The 21,225-nt window shown below is 42.1% G+C and overlaps 1 protein-coding gene across 1 annotated transcript in view; it reads right to left on the bottom strand.

Moving 5' to 3' along the window:
- Window positions 1–21,225, bottom strand: part of LOC126262981 (prolactin regulatory element-binding protein) — a 144,372-nt gene that overhangs the window by 15,119 nt on the left and 108,028 nt on the right. Inside the window, exons 5-6 of the mRNA XM_049959931.1 lie at window positions 18,984–19,102; window positions 8,520–8,763 (exon numbers count right to left, since the gene is read on the bottom strand). Of these exons, the coding sequence (XP_049815888.1) occupies window positions 8,520–8,763; window positions 18,984–19,102 (363 nt within the window). The remainder of the gene's footprint in view (window positions 1–8,519; window positions 8,764–18,983; window positions 19,103–21,225) is intronic.

The following is a 21,225-nucleotide window of genomic DNA, read 5'->3' as shown; positions in this document are numbered from 1 at the left end:
TTATTTGTAACAAAAATTTTTATGTTTGCTGGCAAATTATTGAAGATGAGTATTCCTGAGTAGTGGACCCCTATTTGAACTAAAGTAAGTGCTTTTAAGTCCTCGTGCAGATCATTTTTGTTCCTGGTATTGTATGTATGAACTAAGCTGTTTGTTGTAAAAAGAGAGATATATATTATTTAGGACAAATTTCATTAAGGAGTAAATATACTGAGAGGCAGTAGTTAGGGCCTAGTATACCCAGTTCTTTGAAGAGGTTTCTACAGGACGTCCGTGAATTTACTCCACAAATAATACGTATTACATGCTTTTGGACTCTGAAAACTTTTGTTTGACTTGAAGGGTTACCCCAAAATATTATACGATATGACATTATGGAATGAAAGTAGGCAAAGTATGCAAGTTTTTTCATTTTTATGTCACCTATGTCAGCTAACACTCTTAATTGCAAATACAGACTTGTTAAGGCGTTTCTGCAGTTGTGTGGTGTGCTCCTCCCAACTGAATTTATTATCAAGTTGTAAGTACTGGGAGATGAAGAAGCTTGCACCAGGATACAGCAGCATGGAGAGCTGCATCAAACTAGTCTCAGGACTAAAGACCACAACAACAACAACAACAACAACAACAATCCCAGGAATTTAAGACTGTCAACCTCTTCTATCTGCTCTTCTTCATACTTTATGCATATGCTGGGTGGAAACCTCTTACAGGTTCTGAATTGCATATAGTGAGTCTTTTCGAAGTTTAATGTCAGTGAGTTGGCTTTAAACCATTTATTAATATCCATGAAAATATAATTAGCAGATCTTTCTAGAACTACACTCGACATATTATTTATTGCAATACTTGTGTCATCTGCAAACAAAACAAACTCTGCTTCTGGCAGTGTAACTGATGAGAGATCATTAATGTACATAAGAAAAAGAAATGGCCCTAAGATGGATCCCTGTGGGCCACCACATGTAATTTCTTCCCATTCTGATGATGACTGATGACTTAATTCACTAGTCCCTTGCACTGACACCCTTTGTTTCCTGTTAGCGAGGTATGACTTCAACCATTTTGCAGCACTACCTATGACACTATAGAATTCTAATTTATTTAAAAGGATGTTGTGGTTCACACAATCAAATGCCTTTGACAAATCACAGAAAATACCTGCTGCTTGTAATTTGTTATTTAATGAATTAAGTACATTTTCCCTGTAGGTGTAAATAGCCTTCTCGATATCAGAACCCTTCAGAAATTCAAACTGTGTTCTTGGTAATATTTTTTTTTTTTTGGTTAGATGGTTGAGAAGCTGCCTGCACATTACTTTTTCTAAAATTTTTGAGAATGCTGGCAAAAGTGAAATCGGTCTGTAGTTTGATGGTATCTCTTTATCCCCTTTCTTGAATAGAGGCTTAACATCTGCATATTTTAGCCAGTCAGGAAATGTCTTGGTTATAATTGACTGCTTACACAAGTAACTTAGAATTGTACTAAACTCACAAGAACATACCTTAATTAGCTTTGCTGATATTTCATTGTAACCACTAGAATGCTTTGTTTTTAAAGATTTTATTGTGGAAGTTATTTCTTTTAGTGAAGTGAGTGACAATTCATGTACCTGAAGCTATTTGTAAGGCTACTTTCAGATATTCAAGGGCATTATTTACTGATCCTGACAATCCCATTCCATCAGTAATGGATATAAAGTACTTGTTAAATAGATTTGCCACACAATGCCCATCGTTTACTAATGTGTCATCTACCCTTAATGCTATTTGCTCCTGTTCCTTTCTGGTTCTACCAGTCTCCCTTTCACTATATCCCATATTGTTTTTATTTTGTTCCCTGACATTGCTATTTTCTTCTCGTAATGCATTTTTTAAATATTTCACAGTATTCCTTGTATTTAGCTAAATCATCAGTATTGGAGCTATTCTTGGTCGACAGATACATTTTCCTTTTTGTCTTACAGGAAATCTTTATCCCTTGTGTAATCCATGGTTTAATTATAGACTTGTGTTTAATTTGAGTAACTTTTAGAGGAAAACATTTTCAAACATGGTACTGACATTGTTCATGAATGTGTTATGTTTTTCATTCATGTCATGAGCACTATAAATATCTTTCCAGTCCATATCTTTGAACAGTTTTAGAAAACATTCAATTTTTGGTTGATTGACTACTCTCCTGTACTCAGATTTAGCAGTCTTGATACTCTGCTTAGAATTTACAGCTAAAACAAGGAGCTGCATGTCCTGATCTGATAGTCCATTTTTACAGGTTTTTTGATATGATTTTGTTCCTTTGATTTGTCTATAAAAATGTTATCAAAGGCTGTCCTTGAGGATTTACTAATTGCAGTAAATGTTTACTGGAAGTTTGCATTAGAAAATCTGTATTAAAGTCACCAGCAAACAAAATTTCTTTGTTTCTTCCTGTTAAATAACCCAAAAGAGCTTCTAGATGATTTATGAATAGATTATAATTTCCTGCAGGTGTTCGATAAATAGTTACTATTATATAGGACCTGTTATGGAACTCTACCTCTGTTGCACATGCTTCTAGATGCTGCTCTAAACAGAATCCATTAATGTCAATATTCTTGAATTTATGGCAGTTTTTAATAAATGTGGCAACTCCTCCTTCATCCATATCTACTCTGCAGAAGTAGGAAGCTACCTTAAATCCTGAAATGTCTAACATATCTATACCAGTGGTCACTTGATGTTCAGAGAGGCAGATTATGTCAATTTGGTTAGATGAATTCATTTTATCAATACAAATGAGTAGTTCATCAACTTTATTTTTGAGTCCTGGAATGTTCTGGTGTAGTAAAGAAAACTGATACTGCATACTAATGGGATTATAACTGCTTTGGCGAAGGTGAACTGGCAGTTTCTGATTACTTTCTGTTAAACATTGTTTAAATGGAGGCTGTATGCTAAAATCTGACTCCTGTTCATCTGTTTTCTCAAACTGAGTGTGTCTGCCAATCTCTCTTAAAACTCGTTTTCTTTTCCCCTTCCCTATCCTATAAAAGGCATCCCTCTGACACCTGTGACCATTGGTATTTTACCACTTGTGACAGTGTCCACCCTTAAGTTTTCTGCAATCAATCCAGACAGTTTTCCCTTCCCTTTCCTATTGAGGAGAAGGCCATGCCTAGTGTAGTCCCACCTATTGATAGCATCCACAGGAATCAAACCAATATGTGACCCTATATCCGTCCTAAGCAGCCACTCAAACTCCAAGTTCACCCTCCCGACGGAAGAGTTCAAATGAGGTCGATCATGGCGTCCCAACACAGACACAAATCCCACACTTGTATGCTTTGTTTCTGATGCTATCTTCACCAGGTCACTCTCTATGGAATATTCAGAGTCTCTGTCAGTGCTATTTCCCGGACCACCCACTATAACCAAGGCATCCTCCTTTGTGAAATCCTTGCACAAAGAACCTACATCCTCTCTTACCTGACCCGGATCTGCACTAGGCTTGAAAAAGTTTGTGACCTGGTACTCTGGACCTAGATTTTCCTGCAGTAGTTGGCCAACACCTCTACCATGGGAGCTACCTAACAACAGAACTTTCTTTCTCTTTACAAGTTTCCCTACCTTTTTCAAGTCCTTGAAAGTTTGTTGTGCCCTTTCTACAGCTTCAGCTACATGAGGCTCATCCGATTCTGACTGAGGCAACAGGTCAAATCTATTTTCAAGATTTATGATAAAGCTGCCTGATGCTCTCCTTTGCCTGTTCCCCCTATTACCTGTTGCCACTTCCCACCTCTGTTCACCCTTCACCCTCTTTAACCTGTCCAGATCCTCCCTTGCCTTGTCTAAGTCAGCTCAAAGAGCTGCAATTTTCCCTTCCTGTTCCAGTATTTTCCTGTCTCTATTCCAGATCCTACAATACTACTGGTGAGCCTCATTTATGTTCCCATTTCCCATGCCACTACATTTGCCCAAATGAAAGAAACTACAGCACCCATCACACCACACCCTAGAACTAATGATCCTACGACACCCTACAACTAATGATCCTTCTCACTCATGGTAAAAACAGAAATTGTATAAACTGATTTAAGTACTGACTAAAACGTAAACAAAGGACCCTAGAAACTATTCAGGCAGATATAAATAAAATCCCCCCATGAACCATGGACCTTGCCGTCGGTGGGGAGGCTTGCGTGCCTCAGCGATACAGATGGCCGTACCGTAGGTGCAACCACAATGGAGGGGTATCTGTTGAGAGGCCAGACAAACATGTGGTTCCTGAAGAGGGGCAGCAGCCTTTCAGTAGTTGCAGGGGCAACAGTCTGGATGATTGACTGATCTGGCCTTGTAACATTAACCAAAACGGCCTTACTGTGCTGGTACTGCGAACGGCTGAAAGCAAGGGGAAACTACAGCCGTAATTTTTCCCGAGGACATGCAGCTTTACTGTATGATTAAATGATGATGGTGTCCTCTTGGGTAAAATATTCCGGAGGTAAAATAGTCCCCCATTCGGATCTCCGGGCGGGGACTACCCAAGGGGACGTCATTATCAGGAGAAAGAAAACTGGCGTTCTACAAATCGGAGCGTGGAATGTCAGATCCCTTAATCGGGCAGGTAGGTTAGAAAATTTAAAAAGGGAAATGGATAGGTTAAAGTTAGATATAGTGGGAATTAGTGAAGTTCGGCTGCAGGAGGAACAAGACTTTTGGTCAGGTGAATGCAGGGTTATAAATACAAAATCAAATAGGGGTAATGCAGGAGTAGGTTTAATAATGAATAAAAAAATAGGAGTGCGGGTTAGCTACTACAAGCAACATAGTGAACGCATTATTGTGGCCAAGATAGACACAAAGCCCATGCCTACTATGGTAGTACAAGTTTACATGCCAACTAGCTCTGCAGATGATGAAGAAATTGAAGAAATGTATGACGAGAAAAAAGAAATTATTCAGGTAGTGAAGGGAGACGAAAATTTAATAGTCATGGGTGACTGGAATTCGTCAGTAGGAAAAGGGAGAGAAGGAAACATAGTAGGTGAATATGGATTGGGGGGAAGAAATGGAAGAGGAAGCCGCCTTGTAGAATTTTGCACAGAGCAAAACTTAATCATAGCTAACACTTGGTTCAAGAATCATAAAAGAAGGTTGTATACCTGGAAGAATCCTGGAGATACTAAAAGGTATCAGATAGATTATAAATGGTAAGACAGAGATTTAGGAACCAGGTTTTAAATTGTAAGACATTTGCAGGGGCAGATGTGGATTCTGACCACAATCTATTGGTTATGAACTGCAGATTGAAACTGAAGAAACTGTAAAAAGGTGGGAATTTAAGGAGATGGGACCTGGATAAACTGAAAGAACCAGAGGTTGTAGAGAGTTTCAGGGAGAGCATAAGGGAACAATTGACAGGAATGGGGGAAAGAAATACAGTAGAAGAAGAATGGGTAGCTCTGAGGGTTGAAGTAGTGAAGGCAGCAGACGATCAATTAGGTAAAAAGGCGAGGGCTAATAGAAATCCTTGGGCAACAGAAGAAATATTGAATTTAATTGATGAAAGTAGAAAATATAAAAATGCAGTGAATGAAGCAGGCAAAAAGGAATACAAACGTCTCAAAAATGAGATCGACAGGAAGTGCAAAATGGCTAAGCAGGGATGGCTAGAGAACAAATGTAAGGATATAGAGGCTTGTCTCACTAGGGGGTAAGATAGATACTGCCTACATGAAAATTAAAGAGACCTTTGGAGAGAAGAGAACCGCTTGTATGAATATCAAGAGCTCAGATGGCAACCCAGTTCTAAGCAAAGAAGGGAAGGCAGAAAGGTGGAAGGAGTATATAGAGGGTTTATACAAGGACGATGTACTTGAGGACAATATTATGGAAATGGAAGAGGATGTAGACGAAGACGAAATGGGAGATAAGATACTGCGAGAAGAGTTTGACAGAGCACTGAAAGACCTGAGTCGAAACAAGGCCCCGGGAGAAGACAACATTCCATTAGAACTACTGATGGCCTTGGGAGAGCCAGTCATGACAAAACTCTACCATCTGGTGAGCAAGATGTATGAGACAGGCGAAATACCCTCAGACTTCAAGAAGAATATAATAATTCCAATCCCAAAGAAAGCAGGTGTTGACAGATGTGAAAATTACCGAACTATCAGTTTAATAAGTCACAGCTGCAAAATACTAACGCGAATTCTTTACAGACGAATGGAAAAACTGGTAGAAGCGGACCTCGGGGAAGATCAGTTTGGATTCCATAGAAATGTTGGAACACGTGAGGCAATACTAACCTTACGACTTATCTTAGAAGAAAGATTAAGGAAAGGCAAACCTACGTTTCCAGCATTTGTAGACTTAGAGAAAGCTTTTGACAACGTTAACTGTAATACTCTCTTTCAAATCCTGAAGGTGACAGGGGTAAAATACAGGGAGCGAAAGGCTATTTACAATTTGTACAGAAACCAGATGGCTGTTATAAGAGTCGAGGGGCATGAAAGGGAAGCAGTGGTTGGGAAAGGAGTGAGACAGGGTTGTAGCCTCTCTCCGATGTTATTCAATCTGTATATTGAGCAAGCAGTAACGGAAACAAAAGAAAAATTCGGAGTAGGTATTAAAATTCATGGAGAAGAAGTAAAAACTTTGAGGTTTGCCGATGACATTGTAATTCTGTCAGAGACAGCAAAGGACTTGGTAGAGCAGTTGAACGGAATGGACAGTGTCTTGAAGGGAGGATATAAGATGAACATCAACAAAAGCAAAACGAGGATAATGGAATGTAGTCAAATTAAATCGGGTGATGCTGAGGGAATTAGATTAGGAAATGAGACAATTAAAGTAGTAAAGGAGTTTTGCTATTTAGGGAGTAAAATAACTGATGATGGTCGAAGTAGAGAGGATATAAAATGTAGACTGGCAATGGCAAGGAAATCATTTCTGAAGAAGAGAAATTTGTTAACATCGGGCATAGATTTAAGTGTCAGGAAGTCGTTTCTGAAAGTATTTGTATGGAGTGTAGCCATGTATGGAAGTGAAACATGGACGATAACTAGTTTGGACAAGAAGAGAATAGAAGCTTTCGAAATGTGGTGCTACAGAAGAATGCTGAAGATAAGGTGGGTAGATCACATAACTAATGAGGAGGTATTGAATAGGATTGGGGAGAAGAGAAGTTTGTGGCACAACTTGACTAGAAGAAGGGATCGGTTGGTAGGACATGTTTTGAGGCATCAAGGGATCACAAATTTAGCATTGGAGGGCAGTGTGGAGGGTAAAAATCGTAGAGGGAGACCAAGAGATGAATACACTAAGCAGATTCAGAAGGATGTAGGCTGCAGTAGGTACTGGGGGATGAAGAAGCTTGCACAGGATAGAGTAGCATGGAGAGCTGCATCAAACCAGTCTCGGGACTGAAGACCACAACAACAACATAAATAAATTGACAGAGTACTGAATAAAAAAATTGGCGATTACATATAAGTTTAAGTCACTGTTTACTTACGATATGCACATGTGAACTTAAGCCTAAAATTCGTGCTATAGGCACGAGAAGGAAAATAAACTTCTTACCCCATTTAATCTTCTTTAACACATCTCTAACACTTCCACTAATGTAACAACACTTATATTATATTTATACTAACTGGAAACGTTTACCTATAAGTTTAATTCACTGCTTACTTACGATTCGCGCGCGTGAAATTAGGCCTAGGATTCGTGCTACAGGTGCGAAAAGAAGAATACACTTCTTACCCTGTTTAATGTTATTTTATACTTCCCTGACACTTCCACTAATTTAACAACACTTATATTATATTTATAACAACTGTAAACATTTAAAAACAGCTTAATAACAATGCTTTTTATAATTATTTATTGCAGTAAATACTCGAAGAGTCCGCGTTGGCGGAAATAAAATGGAATAAAGGAAAGCTTGGATCAATGGGGAATAATGACAGTTGATAATCTAAACTGGATATAAAGTGTAGAATACTATGACAAAAACTCTCCAGGTGTATAAAACACAATCACATACCTTAAAAATTATTTCTTTCACTATCATAATTCAGATGTATGTCACATTGCTGGAAGTTCATGCATAATAAATTCCAAAGATCTTTCCATGCTAAATTTTGACAATGTAACAGGTAGAGATGGCTGTATCAATGTGTTAAATGTAGAAGGAGCAAGGGGGTAGGGACATGACTAAACAGAAAGAGAAGAGGATAGGAATATGGGCAAATGTGAGAAAAGGGGGGAGGGGGGGGGGGGTTGTGAGCATGGAGGTAGCACCAACACTGACAACCTAAATGCCACATGGAGACAGATAAAAACTACAGAAAAATGAAAATTTATGAACTGGAAGTGACCAACCAAATTCATAAGGAGAATATTACCAAATTCATAAGGAGAATATTAAAAGCTGGCTACTACGTATGAAGTAAAAAAGAGACTAAAATGTTAGTAAACACATGCTTCCACACAGATTGAGAGCAAGGTATGTATGCTATAATTTTCTCTTACCTGCAAACTGAATGCAATATGTATGTGCACACTACCAGAGAACATAGTTCCAACTGCTACAAATTTGCCATCATCTGACACACTAAGTGCAGAAAGACTTTCATCAAATTCAAATGACTTTTTGAGTGATGCCTCTGCTGGATCCCACTTTTGAAGATATGACTTTAGCTTACCAGCTTTTCCAAAAGGGTTGCTTAGAGTAAACAAACAGCTATTTTTCGAGTTTCCTTCAATTGTTCCAAACCTGAAAATTACAACATTACAAGTTGTGTGTGTTTTATCTGATGTCCTCAACAGAGAGAGTATAGGCAATGTTTTCAGCTTATTATTCTCTCAAAGACAGGATCAGAAATACTAGTTAATTATGCGCACGTGCATGCGCGCGCGCGCACACACACACACACACACACACAAAATATGGAAAATTGGAAAATCAGGAATTAAATAACAGCAATATGATTAGGATAGATTACTACTCACCACACACAGGAGGCCTCGAGCTACAGAGAGGAACATTTAAAAGTAGACTACACTATCAGAAAATGTCCTCCGTCAGATTCAGTAAAACACAACCACACATTTATACAAGCACAACTCGCACACATCCCTGCCCTGGCTACCCGTTCCACACTCTGCTCCACATCTCTTCTGTACGTCCACAAACCACCCTAGCCGAGATCACTGAAATAAATCGCATGTCACAATTTTAAGTAATATCTTCCAGAAGGATTAAGTCAATTACAAATAATGGACTGAGTTAAGGAACCAATAACTGTGAAAGAGAAGAAGAGTAAGAAGAAGATTGCTAATGTAATGTGTAAAAATATAACGAAACTTCTTATTTGCTAGCTGGCTGTCATTAAGGTATTCTGGGGGAAAGAAAGTACTTGAACAGAAGCTTAACTTGGGGGCATCAATCTGATTATTTAAAACTGCTTAAGTACCAATCAGTTCATCTAATGGGCAAGATATGAAAATTGGATAGAAGCAAGTAAGGGCAGCAATCTTACACAAAGTGTCTAAGAAGGAAAGTTTACAATCAGTATGTATCACCAGTTTTGGCTTATGGCAGCGAGGCATGGACTTTTCAGAAACTGAGAATTCCTCAGAGGGCATGGAAAGCTTGTTCAATATGATTTGTGAGAAGTGTGGGTTGGCCCCAGTTTCTGTTAGGGGTATTATGATAACAGAGCCTGTTGGAGCTAGTATAAAGTTGTTAATTTTCAAATGACATTAGGGTTGATTACTGGAGGTGTCACCATTGGGTATACAGTTCTAATAGGTACATTTTGGGTATTGTTTTTAATGCAGACAAATATGCAAGGTTGGTTCCCACTCAAAGGATTTTATTTTCGAGTCTGAGGAAGAAGGAAGTACATTGAAAACTGTTGGAAGCACCAGTAAAAAGTACTGTAAATGAGTGCTATGTGCAAGTAATAGACATACTTAATGGGCCACAAAATACAAAGCCAGAGGACTGTAAGAACACAATCAATTTGACTGATGCTGTTCAGAGTCAAATTGTGTGTGTATTTGTTTATGTTTACATGATTATGTGAGCAAGTGTTTACCTTATGGCATATCGTCATTTGTACAGTCGAGAGTGTGTTTTCTTACAGTTGGTGCAAATATCAAAAACTCCTTTTGACTGTATGATGCTTTGAAAATCGGTATTAATGATATCTTTTACTTGTGGGGTCAAGAACACTATTTATACTGGCAAAATCAGTCACGACAGTAAATCTGACAGACTATCTTATTTTTGCAACTAATAGTTCCTTCATCGGGGAGCAGCAACAGGTTAAAAAAGTTGGTTGGTTGATTGGGAGAGGAGGAGGAGGATAAGGGACCAAACAACAAGGCCATCAGTCCCTTGATCCAAGAATGGTGCATCTCAAAGTAGAAACATCCACCGAGAATGTTTTCTGATCTATTTGGCAGATTCGCAACTGTAAAACTGAGGAAGCTAAAAACATAATGGAAGGGGAAGTCAATAGGTGGTAATCTTCAGGGCTCTGCATGCAACAGGAAACGTCCCATCCACAGCTGACCAACCTATCATCCATTACGGTCAAGTGCATAAACTACTCAACAGACTGCAACACTTAGAATAGGAAATGAGGTGTGGCAGACAGGAGGCAAAGAGAATCTAAAGGCAATTAAAACAGAGTAGAAGAGGGGTAAAACAGTAGCCTGGTCAAGGAGGTGGGGTCAGGTAGCCCCCAGACCTAGTATGCAGCAGCAGATGCCACATCCCCAACCACCCTGTACTTGCTCTGGAGGTAGATTAAAACACTGTAACTGAGAATAAAAACCACTTTAATGAGAAAACCAAGAACAAGGTCAACCACCCATGATCATCTGCCAATAGTAGGGGAAATGTGTCCCGAATTCCATACTTAGTGTGGAGGGTCTAAAGGAGGGGGCATTCTGCCAACACAATATGAGCTACTGCCTGTAAGAGTCCACGACCACAATGTGGGAATGGCTCATTACACAAAATAAAACTATGGGTTAACCTGCCATAACTGATGTGGAGACAACATATGATTGTGGATTTCTCCTGGGAGAAGCGAAAGGGAGACTGCCATGCTGCAATAGTTTTCTCAATTGTGTGGAGTTTATTAGATGGGGAAGTAGACCACCAGATGTCGTTCCACTTCTGAGTGAGCGAAGGTCTCATGTGCACCCGCAAATACATGCCTGAGATCGGCAAAGCGAATGGAGAGTGAGTAAGTGCTCCTCTAGCCAAATCGTGAGCCAGTTTATTTCCTGGGGTACCCACATGACTTGGGATGCACAGAAAGACAACTGAGCAGGCAGCACGACAAGGTCACTGAGGTGTTCATGACCATTGGAGAAAAAAGGGTGGCAAGAATAGCATCCATCAATAGCCTGGAGATAGCTCACTAAGTTCTTACATTTTAAAACATGGTCAAAGAGGGCTCGTTTAATAAAATGGAGGGCTCTGCTAATGCTGTCAGCTCTGACTAATCACTGCAAGTTCCCAGAAGTGAATGGCATTCCATACTATCAGGAGTTGAAAAAGCATATCCCATCTGATATACAATTTTACAGCTGTCTGTGTAAAGAATGGGAGCACCCTGGAAATCTTGATGAACTGGATGTAATAGATGCTGAAAGGTCATGGGGGCAATAAACCCTTTAGGACCTCAGAAAAGATTGGTCCTAATTTGTGGCCTGTGTACCATCCAATGGGGAATGCATTAGAAAAGGTGGGAAGCACAGTCTAGGGAAAGGAGATGGAGATCTTGGAAGAGGGAAGTGAGGCACATTCCAAATGGTAACACCACTTGATGGTGAGTATCGGGAGGATCACACCTCTTGTATGCAAAGAGAATGGGATATGTGGGATGGTCAGAGAGGTGTTTGATGACGATTGTATAGAAGACCAAGAGCTGGTACCGTTGCATCTGTAGAGGGGAGATCCCCACTTCAGCGAGGTGTCAGTCTACGGGACTAGTCTGAAAGGCACCAGTGGCCAGTTGCTTGCCACTATGGTGGACTGGGCTTAACAGTTCAATGCTGAAGAAGCCACCAAGCCATGAATTTGACAATCATAGTTCAGTCAGAACAAAAGTAGTGCCCAGTACAAATGGATAAGAGTACCACTATTTGTACTATAAAACGTGGGCAAGGAAGCAGAGAGCATTCAGTTTTGGCATGCGGATTATCTTCAGGTGATGGGTATGGGGCAGCAAAGTCAGCTTTTTATCACAAAGGAGGCCCACAAAAATGGGACTGTATTACAATGTCCAGGTGCTGGGTACCTAATCAGAGTTCCAGGTCAGGATGGACTGTCGTACGATGGCAGAAATGAATGACCCAGATTTTTGAGGGAGAGAATTAGAAACCACGGGAAAAAACACATGCAGGGGCCTGCCGGTGGCACCTTGGAGCTGTCATTCAGCTGTACCAAACGCAAAAATTGTCAACACACAATGCAGGGGTTACCGTTAGCCCCAAAAAAGGTCACTGGCCCATGGATGATGATGATGATGATGAAGAAGAGAGTGACGCTCAACACACAGCCCTTTGTGATGCCATTTTCTTTGACCTGTGGGGAGCTGAGTGAAGTGCCAACTCTAACCTGGAACAACTGATGGTACAAAAACTGACAAATAAAACATGGTATGGTGAATAAAATGTGATAATGCCAAATGGTGTCTTACACCCTGTGCAGGTCAGAAAAGACTGCAACATGGTTTTTTTCAACTAAGGTTGTCAGATTGCTGTTTCCAACCTAACCAGATGGTTGGCTATTGATTGTCGCTGCTGGAAACCACGCTGACAGGGGCCCCAAGATTAAAGAACCCCATCAGGCAACCATCCTTTCAAGCAGTGAACAGAGTATGTTGGTCAGGTTAATCAGCTGGTAACTGTCAAGAGATTTTGGGTTCTTGGCTTATGGATTTGGACAGCTACACTATCTCACCATTGTGAAGAGAAGGCACAGTGAGACCAAAGACAGTTGAAGAACCTGAGGAGATGTTGCCTTTGGAGAACATTTAGCTGTTGGATCATCTAACAGTGAATCAGTGGCTGGGACAGTGTTGCAGGACGAGGCAAGAAACTGAAGCAGTTCCCAGTCTGTGTAGAGTGCATTACAGAATTCAGCTTGACAGGGAGTGAAACATAAGTGGAGCTAGTTGGCTCTGTGAAGTGCCCAATGTGGTAGTCTGTATGGCTGTGGCAAGGGAACAACTTGGTAACTGTCAAAAAGGTTGCCCTGTAATTACTGATGTAACGAAGCCACAAGATTAGGGGAAGAGACTGTTAGATAAATAGCTAAAATCTGCCGAGGGCAGCACTGAAGCGGGTTGGACAACCATCACTAAGGAGGCACAGAGCACGATCTGTGAGAAGCTGGTCAATTAGAAGGCCCTTTCCAAATGCAGTGGTACTCCCTCATATGGGATGGGATGGTGTGTGTTGAAGTCCCAAGCATGAGAAAAGGAGGAAGGGGGAGTTTCTGGATGAATGTGGTCAATCAACATAAGTAAGTGGCCTGTCTGGAGATAGGTAGATGTTGCAACTGGTAATCACTGAAATCATTTATACCTGCACTGCTGTTGCCCCCAACGAGGTACGAAGGGGAACCACACACTGACAACATCCGTATGAACCAAAGTACAGCCCCCTCCCCCGATACCTGGTTCTGACAGAATGCACAACAACCACAGAGCGTTGGAGAGTGGTCGTGAGTGAAGTTCATTTTTTGGAGAGCAATGCAAACTGCAGACAAAGAGGAAATAAGGTGGTGGTGTTCTGGCAGGTGACAGTAGTACCCATTACATTTCCTCTTAATGATCATGTGACCGGAGCCCAGGTTAGGTGCAAAGGGGTCAGGAGGACTGGTCATGCCACAGGGCCACCTGTCACCAGGGGGATGGAACCATATCCACAAACACTGGTTCAGAATCCGACTGCAATGGGGGATCTGGCACCTCCAGGGGCACCAGAGGAACCTTGTCCCAGTTCTTGTTCTTCTTCTTTTCCTTTGTAACCTTTGGTGAGCAACGTTCACTCAACAGTTTATCTCCACTGGGTGCAGGGACAGCAGACAGCTGTGGTATCCACAGGCTGTGCCCCCTTCAGCCATTGTTGTTGCCGGGGAGAGGGAGCCCTGTCACTGGTAGACGGTGAAGAAGAAGAATGCTTCTCTGGCTGGATGCAGTAAACAGTTCCTGAAGAAGGCAGCAAGGGAATCACAAGCGAGAAGGAAGATAGGAGATCTGGTTTGGGGAAGGCAGAGGTAAAGGAAGTGATGGTTGTGATGTTAGGATAATTTATTGTCATATCCACAAGATGTAAGCATTCATATTTCTTCCGTGCCTCAGTATACACCAGACAGTCAATAAATTTGTATCCTTGGACCTTTTGTTCTTTCCTGAAAACTGGGCAAACTGGCAAATGTGGAAGGTGATGTTCCACAAAGTTGACACAAAAAGGTGGATGTGATTAGGGAAGGATGGGGAAGGAAGTTGGCCATGCCCTTTCAAAGGAAGTATCCTGGCATATGCCTGAACCAATTTAGGGAAATCATGGAAAACATAATCAGGATGGCTAGATGTGGGTTTGAATTGTCCTTCTCCTGAATGTGAATCCAGTGTGTTAACCACTGTATCACCTCACTCGACATCATAAGCAGTGAGACATACAGTTACACATCACACCTCTACACCATGACCTCAACTTTCTCCAGTAGGATATTCCCTTCAAAGGCTAAGATAAAGGCTTCTGTACTCATGATTGTTCTCAGGTCCTTTTCGTACATGTCTGATAAATTGTCTGACTTGCCACCTGACATTAGTCTGGAGTTCCTAATCTGTCTGCAGTGTAAGTTCTCTGTGAAAGTGGATTCCTTGGACCATGTATAAAGTTTTGTGTGGAACAATGGTCACAGTCATATCACCTAGACAATCACATACCTGAAGAGCTATAGAGTGGGCAGCAGAGCAAGTTTTAATCAATAATCTGAAGGTGGAAGGGGTAAAATACAGTGAGTGAAAGGCTATTTACAATTTGTACAGAAACCAGAAGGCAGTTATAAGAGTCAAGGGACATGAAAGGGAAGCAATGGTTGGGAAGGGAGTGAGACAGGGTTGTAGCCTCTCCCCGATGTTATTCAATCTGTATATAGAGCAAGCAGTAATGGAAACAAAAGAAATATTTGGAGTAGGTATTAAAATCCGTGGAGAAGAAATAAAAACTTTCAGATTCACTGATGACATTGTAATTCTGTCAGAGGCAGCAAAGGACCTGGAAGAGCAGCTGAATGGAATGGACAGTGTCTTGAAAGGAGGATATAAACTGAACAACAACAAAAGCAAAATGAGGATAATGGAATGCAGTCGAATTAAGTCGGGCAATGCTGAGGGAATTAGATTAGGAAATGAGACACTTAAAGTAGTGAAGGAGTTTTGCTAATTGGGGAGCAAAATAACTGATGATGGTCAAAGTAGAGAGGATATAAAATGTAGACTGGCAATGGCAAGGACAGCGTTTCTGAAGAAGAGAAATTTGTTAACATCGAGTGTAGATTTAAGAGTCAGGAAGTCGTTTCTGAAAGTACACTCCTGGAAATGGAAAAAAGAACACATTGACACCGGTGTGTCAGACCCACCATACTTGCTCCGGACACTGCGAGAGGGCTGTACAAGCAATGATCACACGCACGGCACAGCGGACACACCAGGAACCGTGGTGTTGGCCGTCGAATGGCGCTAGCTGCGCAGCATTTGTACACCGCCGCCGTCAGTGTCAGCCAGTTTGCCGTGGCATACGGAGCTCCATCGCAGTCTTTAACACTGGTAGCATGCCGCGACAGCGTGGACGTGAACCGTATGTGCGGTTGACGGACTTTGAGCGAGGGCGTATAGTGGGCATGCGGGAGGCCGGGTGGACATACTGCCGAATTGCTCAACACGTGGGGCGTGAGGTCTCCACAGTACATCAATGTTGTCGCCAGTGGTCGGCGGAAGGTGCACGTGCCCGTCGACCTGAGACCGGACCGCAGCGACGCACGGATGCACGCCAAGACCGTAGGATCCTACGCAGTGCCGTAGGGGACCGCACCGCCACTTCCCAGCAAATTAGGGACACTGTTGCTCCTGGGGTATCGGCGAGGACCATTCGCAACCGTCTCCATGAAGCTGCGCTACGGTCCCGCACACCGTTAGGCCGTCTTCCGCTCACGCCCCAACATCGTGCAGCCCGCCTCCAGTGGTGTCGCGACAGGCGTGAATGGAGGGACGAATGGAGACGTGTCGTCTTCAGCGATGAGAGTCGCTTCTACCTTGGTGCCAATGATGGTCGTATGTGTGTTTGGCGCCGTGCAGGTGAGCGCCACAATCAGGACTGCATACGACCGAGGCACACAGGGCCAACACCCGGCATCATGGTGTGGGGAGCGATCTCCTACACTGGCCGTACACCACTGGTGATCATCGAGGGGACACTGAATAGTGCACGGTACATCCAAACCGTCATCGAACCCATCGTTCTACCATTCCTAGACCGGCAAGGGAACTTCCAACAGGACAATGCACGTCCGCATGTATCCCGTGCCACCCAACGTGCTCTAGAAGGTGTAAGTCAACTACCCTGGCCAGCAAGATCTCCGGATCTGTCCCCCATTGAGCATGTTTGGGACTGGATGAAGCGTCGTCTCACGCGGTCTGCACGTCCAGCACGAACGCTGGTCCAACTGAGGCGCCAGGTGGAAATGGCATGGCAAGCCGTTCCACAGGACTACATCCAGCATCTCTACGATCGTCTCCATGGGAGAATAGCAGCCTGCATTGCTGCGAAAGGTGGATATACACTGTACTAGTGCCGACATTGTGCATGCTCTGTTGCCTGTGTCTATGTGCCTGTGGTTCTGTCAGTGTGATCATGTGATGTATCTGACCCCAGGAATGTGTCAATAAAGTTTCCCCTTCCTGGGACAATGAATTCACGGTGTTCTTATTTCAATTTCCAGGAGTGTATTTGTATGGAGTGTAGCCATGTATGGAAGTGAAACATGGACGATAAATAGTTTGGACAAGAAGAGAATAGAAGCTTTCGAAATGTGGTGCTACAGAAGAATGCTGAAGATTAGATGGGTAGATCACATAACTAATGAGGAGGTATTGACTAGAATTGGGGAGAAGAGGAGTTTGTGGCACAAGTTGACTAGAAGAAGGGATCGCTTGGTAAGACATGTTCTGAGGCATCAAGGGATCACGAATTTAGTATTTGAGGGCAGCGTGGAGGGTAAAAATCTTAGTGGGAGACCAAGAGATGAATACACTGAGCAGATTCAGAAGGATGTAGGTTGCAGTAGGTACTGGGAGATGTAGAAGCTTGTACAGGATAGAGTAGCATGGAGAGCTGCATCAAACCAGTCTCTGGACTGAAGACCACAACAACAACCAAGGAAATTTTGCTTTTCACATGTCACTGTTTAAGTCTGCAAATGAAATTTAAGTAAGTGTACACGGCCAGAGGTCTGATAGTTATTTTGTGCTAGGTTAGGCCAGGATTTTTTTTTTCCCGGTCTTTGAATAAGATACAGTAAACAATGCAGAGGGAACACTAAGCAGCATTTGCTACTTGAAGCATTTTAAAAATACTACCAATAGAGAAGAAGAAATTTAGTTGACAATGCTGGAAATGCTGCATGAGGGTTGCTGCATTAAATCTGGTGAATGGACAATGGGGAGAGGGGCATGTGTGCACACAATTTTTTCCCGTGTGTGTATGGTTTCCATTTTCATGGAACCTAATTACTAACAGTTTATCCAGATTGATAAAACTGGAACCTTCACAGAAGCAAAATATCCTGCAGCCTATGTACCACAAGTATGTCGAAAGAAAAAACTGAAAATGGGAAAAACTGTGAAAAATTCTGTGTCTTAATAAAGCATTCCATTACAATGTATTTATTTCTGGAAGATAAATGATTTTATGAAACACACATTGTTGTTGTGGTTGTTTGTTTATTTGAGGTAAACTGATAAGCTACACAAAACAATACTCTGGTCACGATTTTTGGGGTGGTTTTCCACACTCCTGCAGATGATTTCATGGAGATTCAAAATAGGCCCACTATTTCATTCCAAACAAAAAATTCTAAATCAAAAACTAGGAATAAACACTTCAGGTTTTCAAGATGTGGTCATGATAAAAAACAAAACAATGGAATCATTCCATGTAGGCTTTCACGGCCGGCGTCTTCATCAATAAACACTTCCGGGCTAAATTTTATTTCGTGATCTCCATGTTTTTAAGGATGGAGATCACGAAATAAAATTTGGTGAAACCAGCGTGCTAGCGATGACGTCGCATTATTATACACGTATGTGTAGAGAGGCAATTGAAATCCACAAACATCAATACAATTTTAATCGTAAAGAAGAAGGATTAAAATTGGATAAGATATGGCGGTCGACGTTGCATCAGTCCGTGACAATCGATTGCCTGCAATCGAGAGAACAGACGATAGCCAGAGATAGCTGCACATCGACGCCACGTGACGTGGCGCCCTCTACGATATCCATATAAGCGGCGGCCCCAGCTCCTAGCAGCCAGTCGTTGACTCACCTCCGAAGATGTTCTCCGTAGTTGAGAACGAAACGTTAGGGAGAAGAAGTTTTACAGATCGACCACGGCAACTTAGCCCGGAAGTGTTTATTGATGAAAACAATGGAATTGTGAATTTTTCCCTACATCATAATCAACTGTCATGTCAGTACAAAACCTCACTACACCCTAATCACAAGACATTTGCTAAGGTGACAGCAGTGCATTCTCTCCCCCCCACCCCCACCCCCCCCACCCCCAGCACAGTACACATCTCTATTAATTACTCAAATGTATACAATGAACCAATTTTGTAAGCATTGAAACACCACAAGAAAATATGAAGCCACAACAAGGAAACAATAATGTTATTACCTGCATCTCTTGTATAGATATTTGACATTTTCTGGTGCATTCCATTTTAGTTCAGACAGCTTCTTTCCTGTCTGTGTACTCCAAATTACAGCAAGTCCATCTTTCGATACACTTAATACCTAAAGAGTGAAAGAGAAACACAAGAGGAGTCAGAAAAAGTGTTACTCTTACATTATTACATGAAAACATTAGTAGGTATACTGTATACACACTGGAAAGAAAAGGAGAGACAGAGAGAGAGAGAGAGAGAGAGAGAGAGAGAGAGAGAGAGAGATGTGGAAAGATGACACTGACGCTGATTTTGATCTGATGATGGCATGTATCACCTGGGGCAGAGCAGACATACTGATAATGGTTTCAATGTCGTTCACCAAAAGATAGCTTGGTGGCATAGCTACCAGAGTGCCATAGTGTTACCCTTTAATAGGGATTGCTCACAGCCAGAAACAAAACGAAATGTCATGTGGCTAGGGCCTGGTGCAAGTCTTTTGATGACGACGATGATGACAACACAGCACCCAGTCCCTGAGCGAGAAAAATCTCTGACCCAGACGGGAACTGAACCCGGGCCCCTTTGTATAGCATTCTGTCACGCTGACCACGTAACTATTGGGGTGGATGCTCCCAGCCAGAAGGCTCGTGTGGTGCAAATGTGTGAAGCAAACATGCAGCCACCATGGAGACGTAATTGTTCTTTCTACAGCCAACTGAGCAAGTTTAAAAGGGGTCAAACCGTGACCTTCCAAGTGGTGGGATGGTTCTTTCACAGAATTGCCACTCGACATGCTGTGTCATTTATGCAACAACGCTGGTATCGGTGGCCTCGTGAACATTCTCACACCTATACACAAGGTTCTGAACATCCATGCAGCAAAGATGACCACCAGGATTCTCATTTTGTAAGGGCACCAGTGTCAGATTGCACAGCTACCACAGCACAGAAAAGAGGGCTTGTGAGTCCAGATGTGTCAACACGAACTGTTGCAAACTGGTTATTACCAGTGGGAGGACAGATAGGCATACCTCAAGTACATCTTCCACTCATGCTGCAGCATCAACCCCGACTGGTGCTGCAGAGGATCACTTGTAAGACAGAATGGCACACATTCATCTTTGGCAATGAAAGCAGATTCTGCCTGCATGCAAGTGATGGTCGTTTGTGTGTATGACATAAACCTAGTGGATGCTGGCTCGTACAGTGCATTTATCCAAGACACACGACCCCATCCCAGACCTGATGGTCTGCACTCAGTAAGTTCAGAATGTTGTTAGACCCATTCTTTTGCTGTTATAGGAAGGTGATGTGTTGTTCAAAAGGATAATGCTTGCCCATAAACTGCCCGTTAAACTCAATGTGTTCTGCAAGAGTTGCAGCAACTTCCCTGGTCAGCACAATCTCCAAACTGGTTTCCAATCGACCATGTGTAGGATGTGATGGGATGAGAAGTGGTTTGTGTGACTTGTCAACCAAGAACTCTTACAGACCTACATGAACAGGTCGAGCTGTTGTGGAACAACATAGTCCAGGATAGTATCCACCATCTGTATGATTGACTGGATGCCGGAAACAGTGCCTTCATTGCCACCCGTGGAGGCTACATCAAGTACTAATGTGAGCGTTACAGCATGGGTCGATGCCTGGCGCCTCAGAACCACTTGTGTTATTAATCTGTAAATGTCATCATTTCATGCACTCCATATGCACCGTTTCAATAACACTGGGCAACAACCAAAAAAACGCCATGGGTTTCTCAGCTGATTTAGACTAATTTTGGTGTTCTGAGTCCGAATATCACATTGATTTTGCTCTATCAGGTCAACTTTTTGAGATACAGCCATAGGCCTACATGACCATTTTTCCCTGAAATGTAAGCCTTTTTATAGGCTTCAATATGCTAATATTAGGGGTTTTAAGGGGATTATTCAGGACATATGAAAACAAAAGAAGCCTTTAAGATTGTAACAGTTAATCATTCCAATAGATGCCTTTTTTTTCTTACTATAGTATAAAATTTATTCTAATTTTTATTGTCTGACAGTCAACTGCATATTTCTATTACTATTTCAGATTGATATGGCTTCTGCGCGACGTTCACGCATGAACAATCCAGACGTTTTCTGCTACATCTGCGGAGAATACACGCTTTCAGTGGACAGGAAGAACATCACGGGATTTGTGAAGAACGCCTACCAGGCTTACTTTCAAGTCAAGCTGAGTGACCAAGATAAGCCCTGGGCACCG

This window comes from Schistocerca nitens, chromosome 6 (genome assembly GCF_023898315.1).
Source record: "Schistocerca nitens isolate TAMUIC-IGC-003100 chromosome 6, iqSchNite1.1, whole genome shotgun sequence".
NCBI lineage: Eukaryota > Metazoa > Arthropoda > Insecta > Orthoptera > Acrididae > Schistocerca > Schistocerca nitens.
This window is presented reverse-complemented; position numbering and strand designations above follow the sequence as displayed.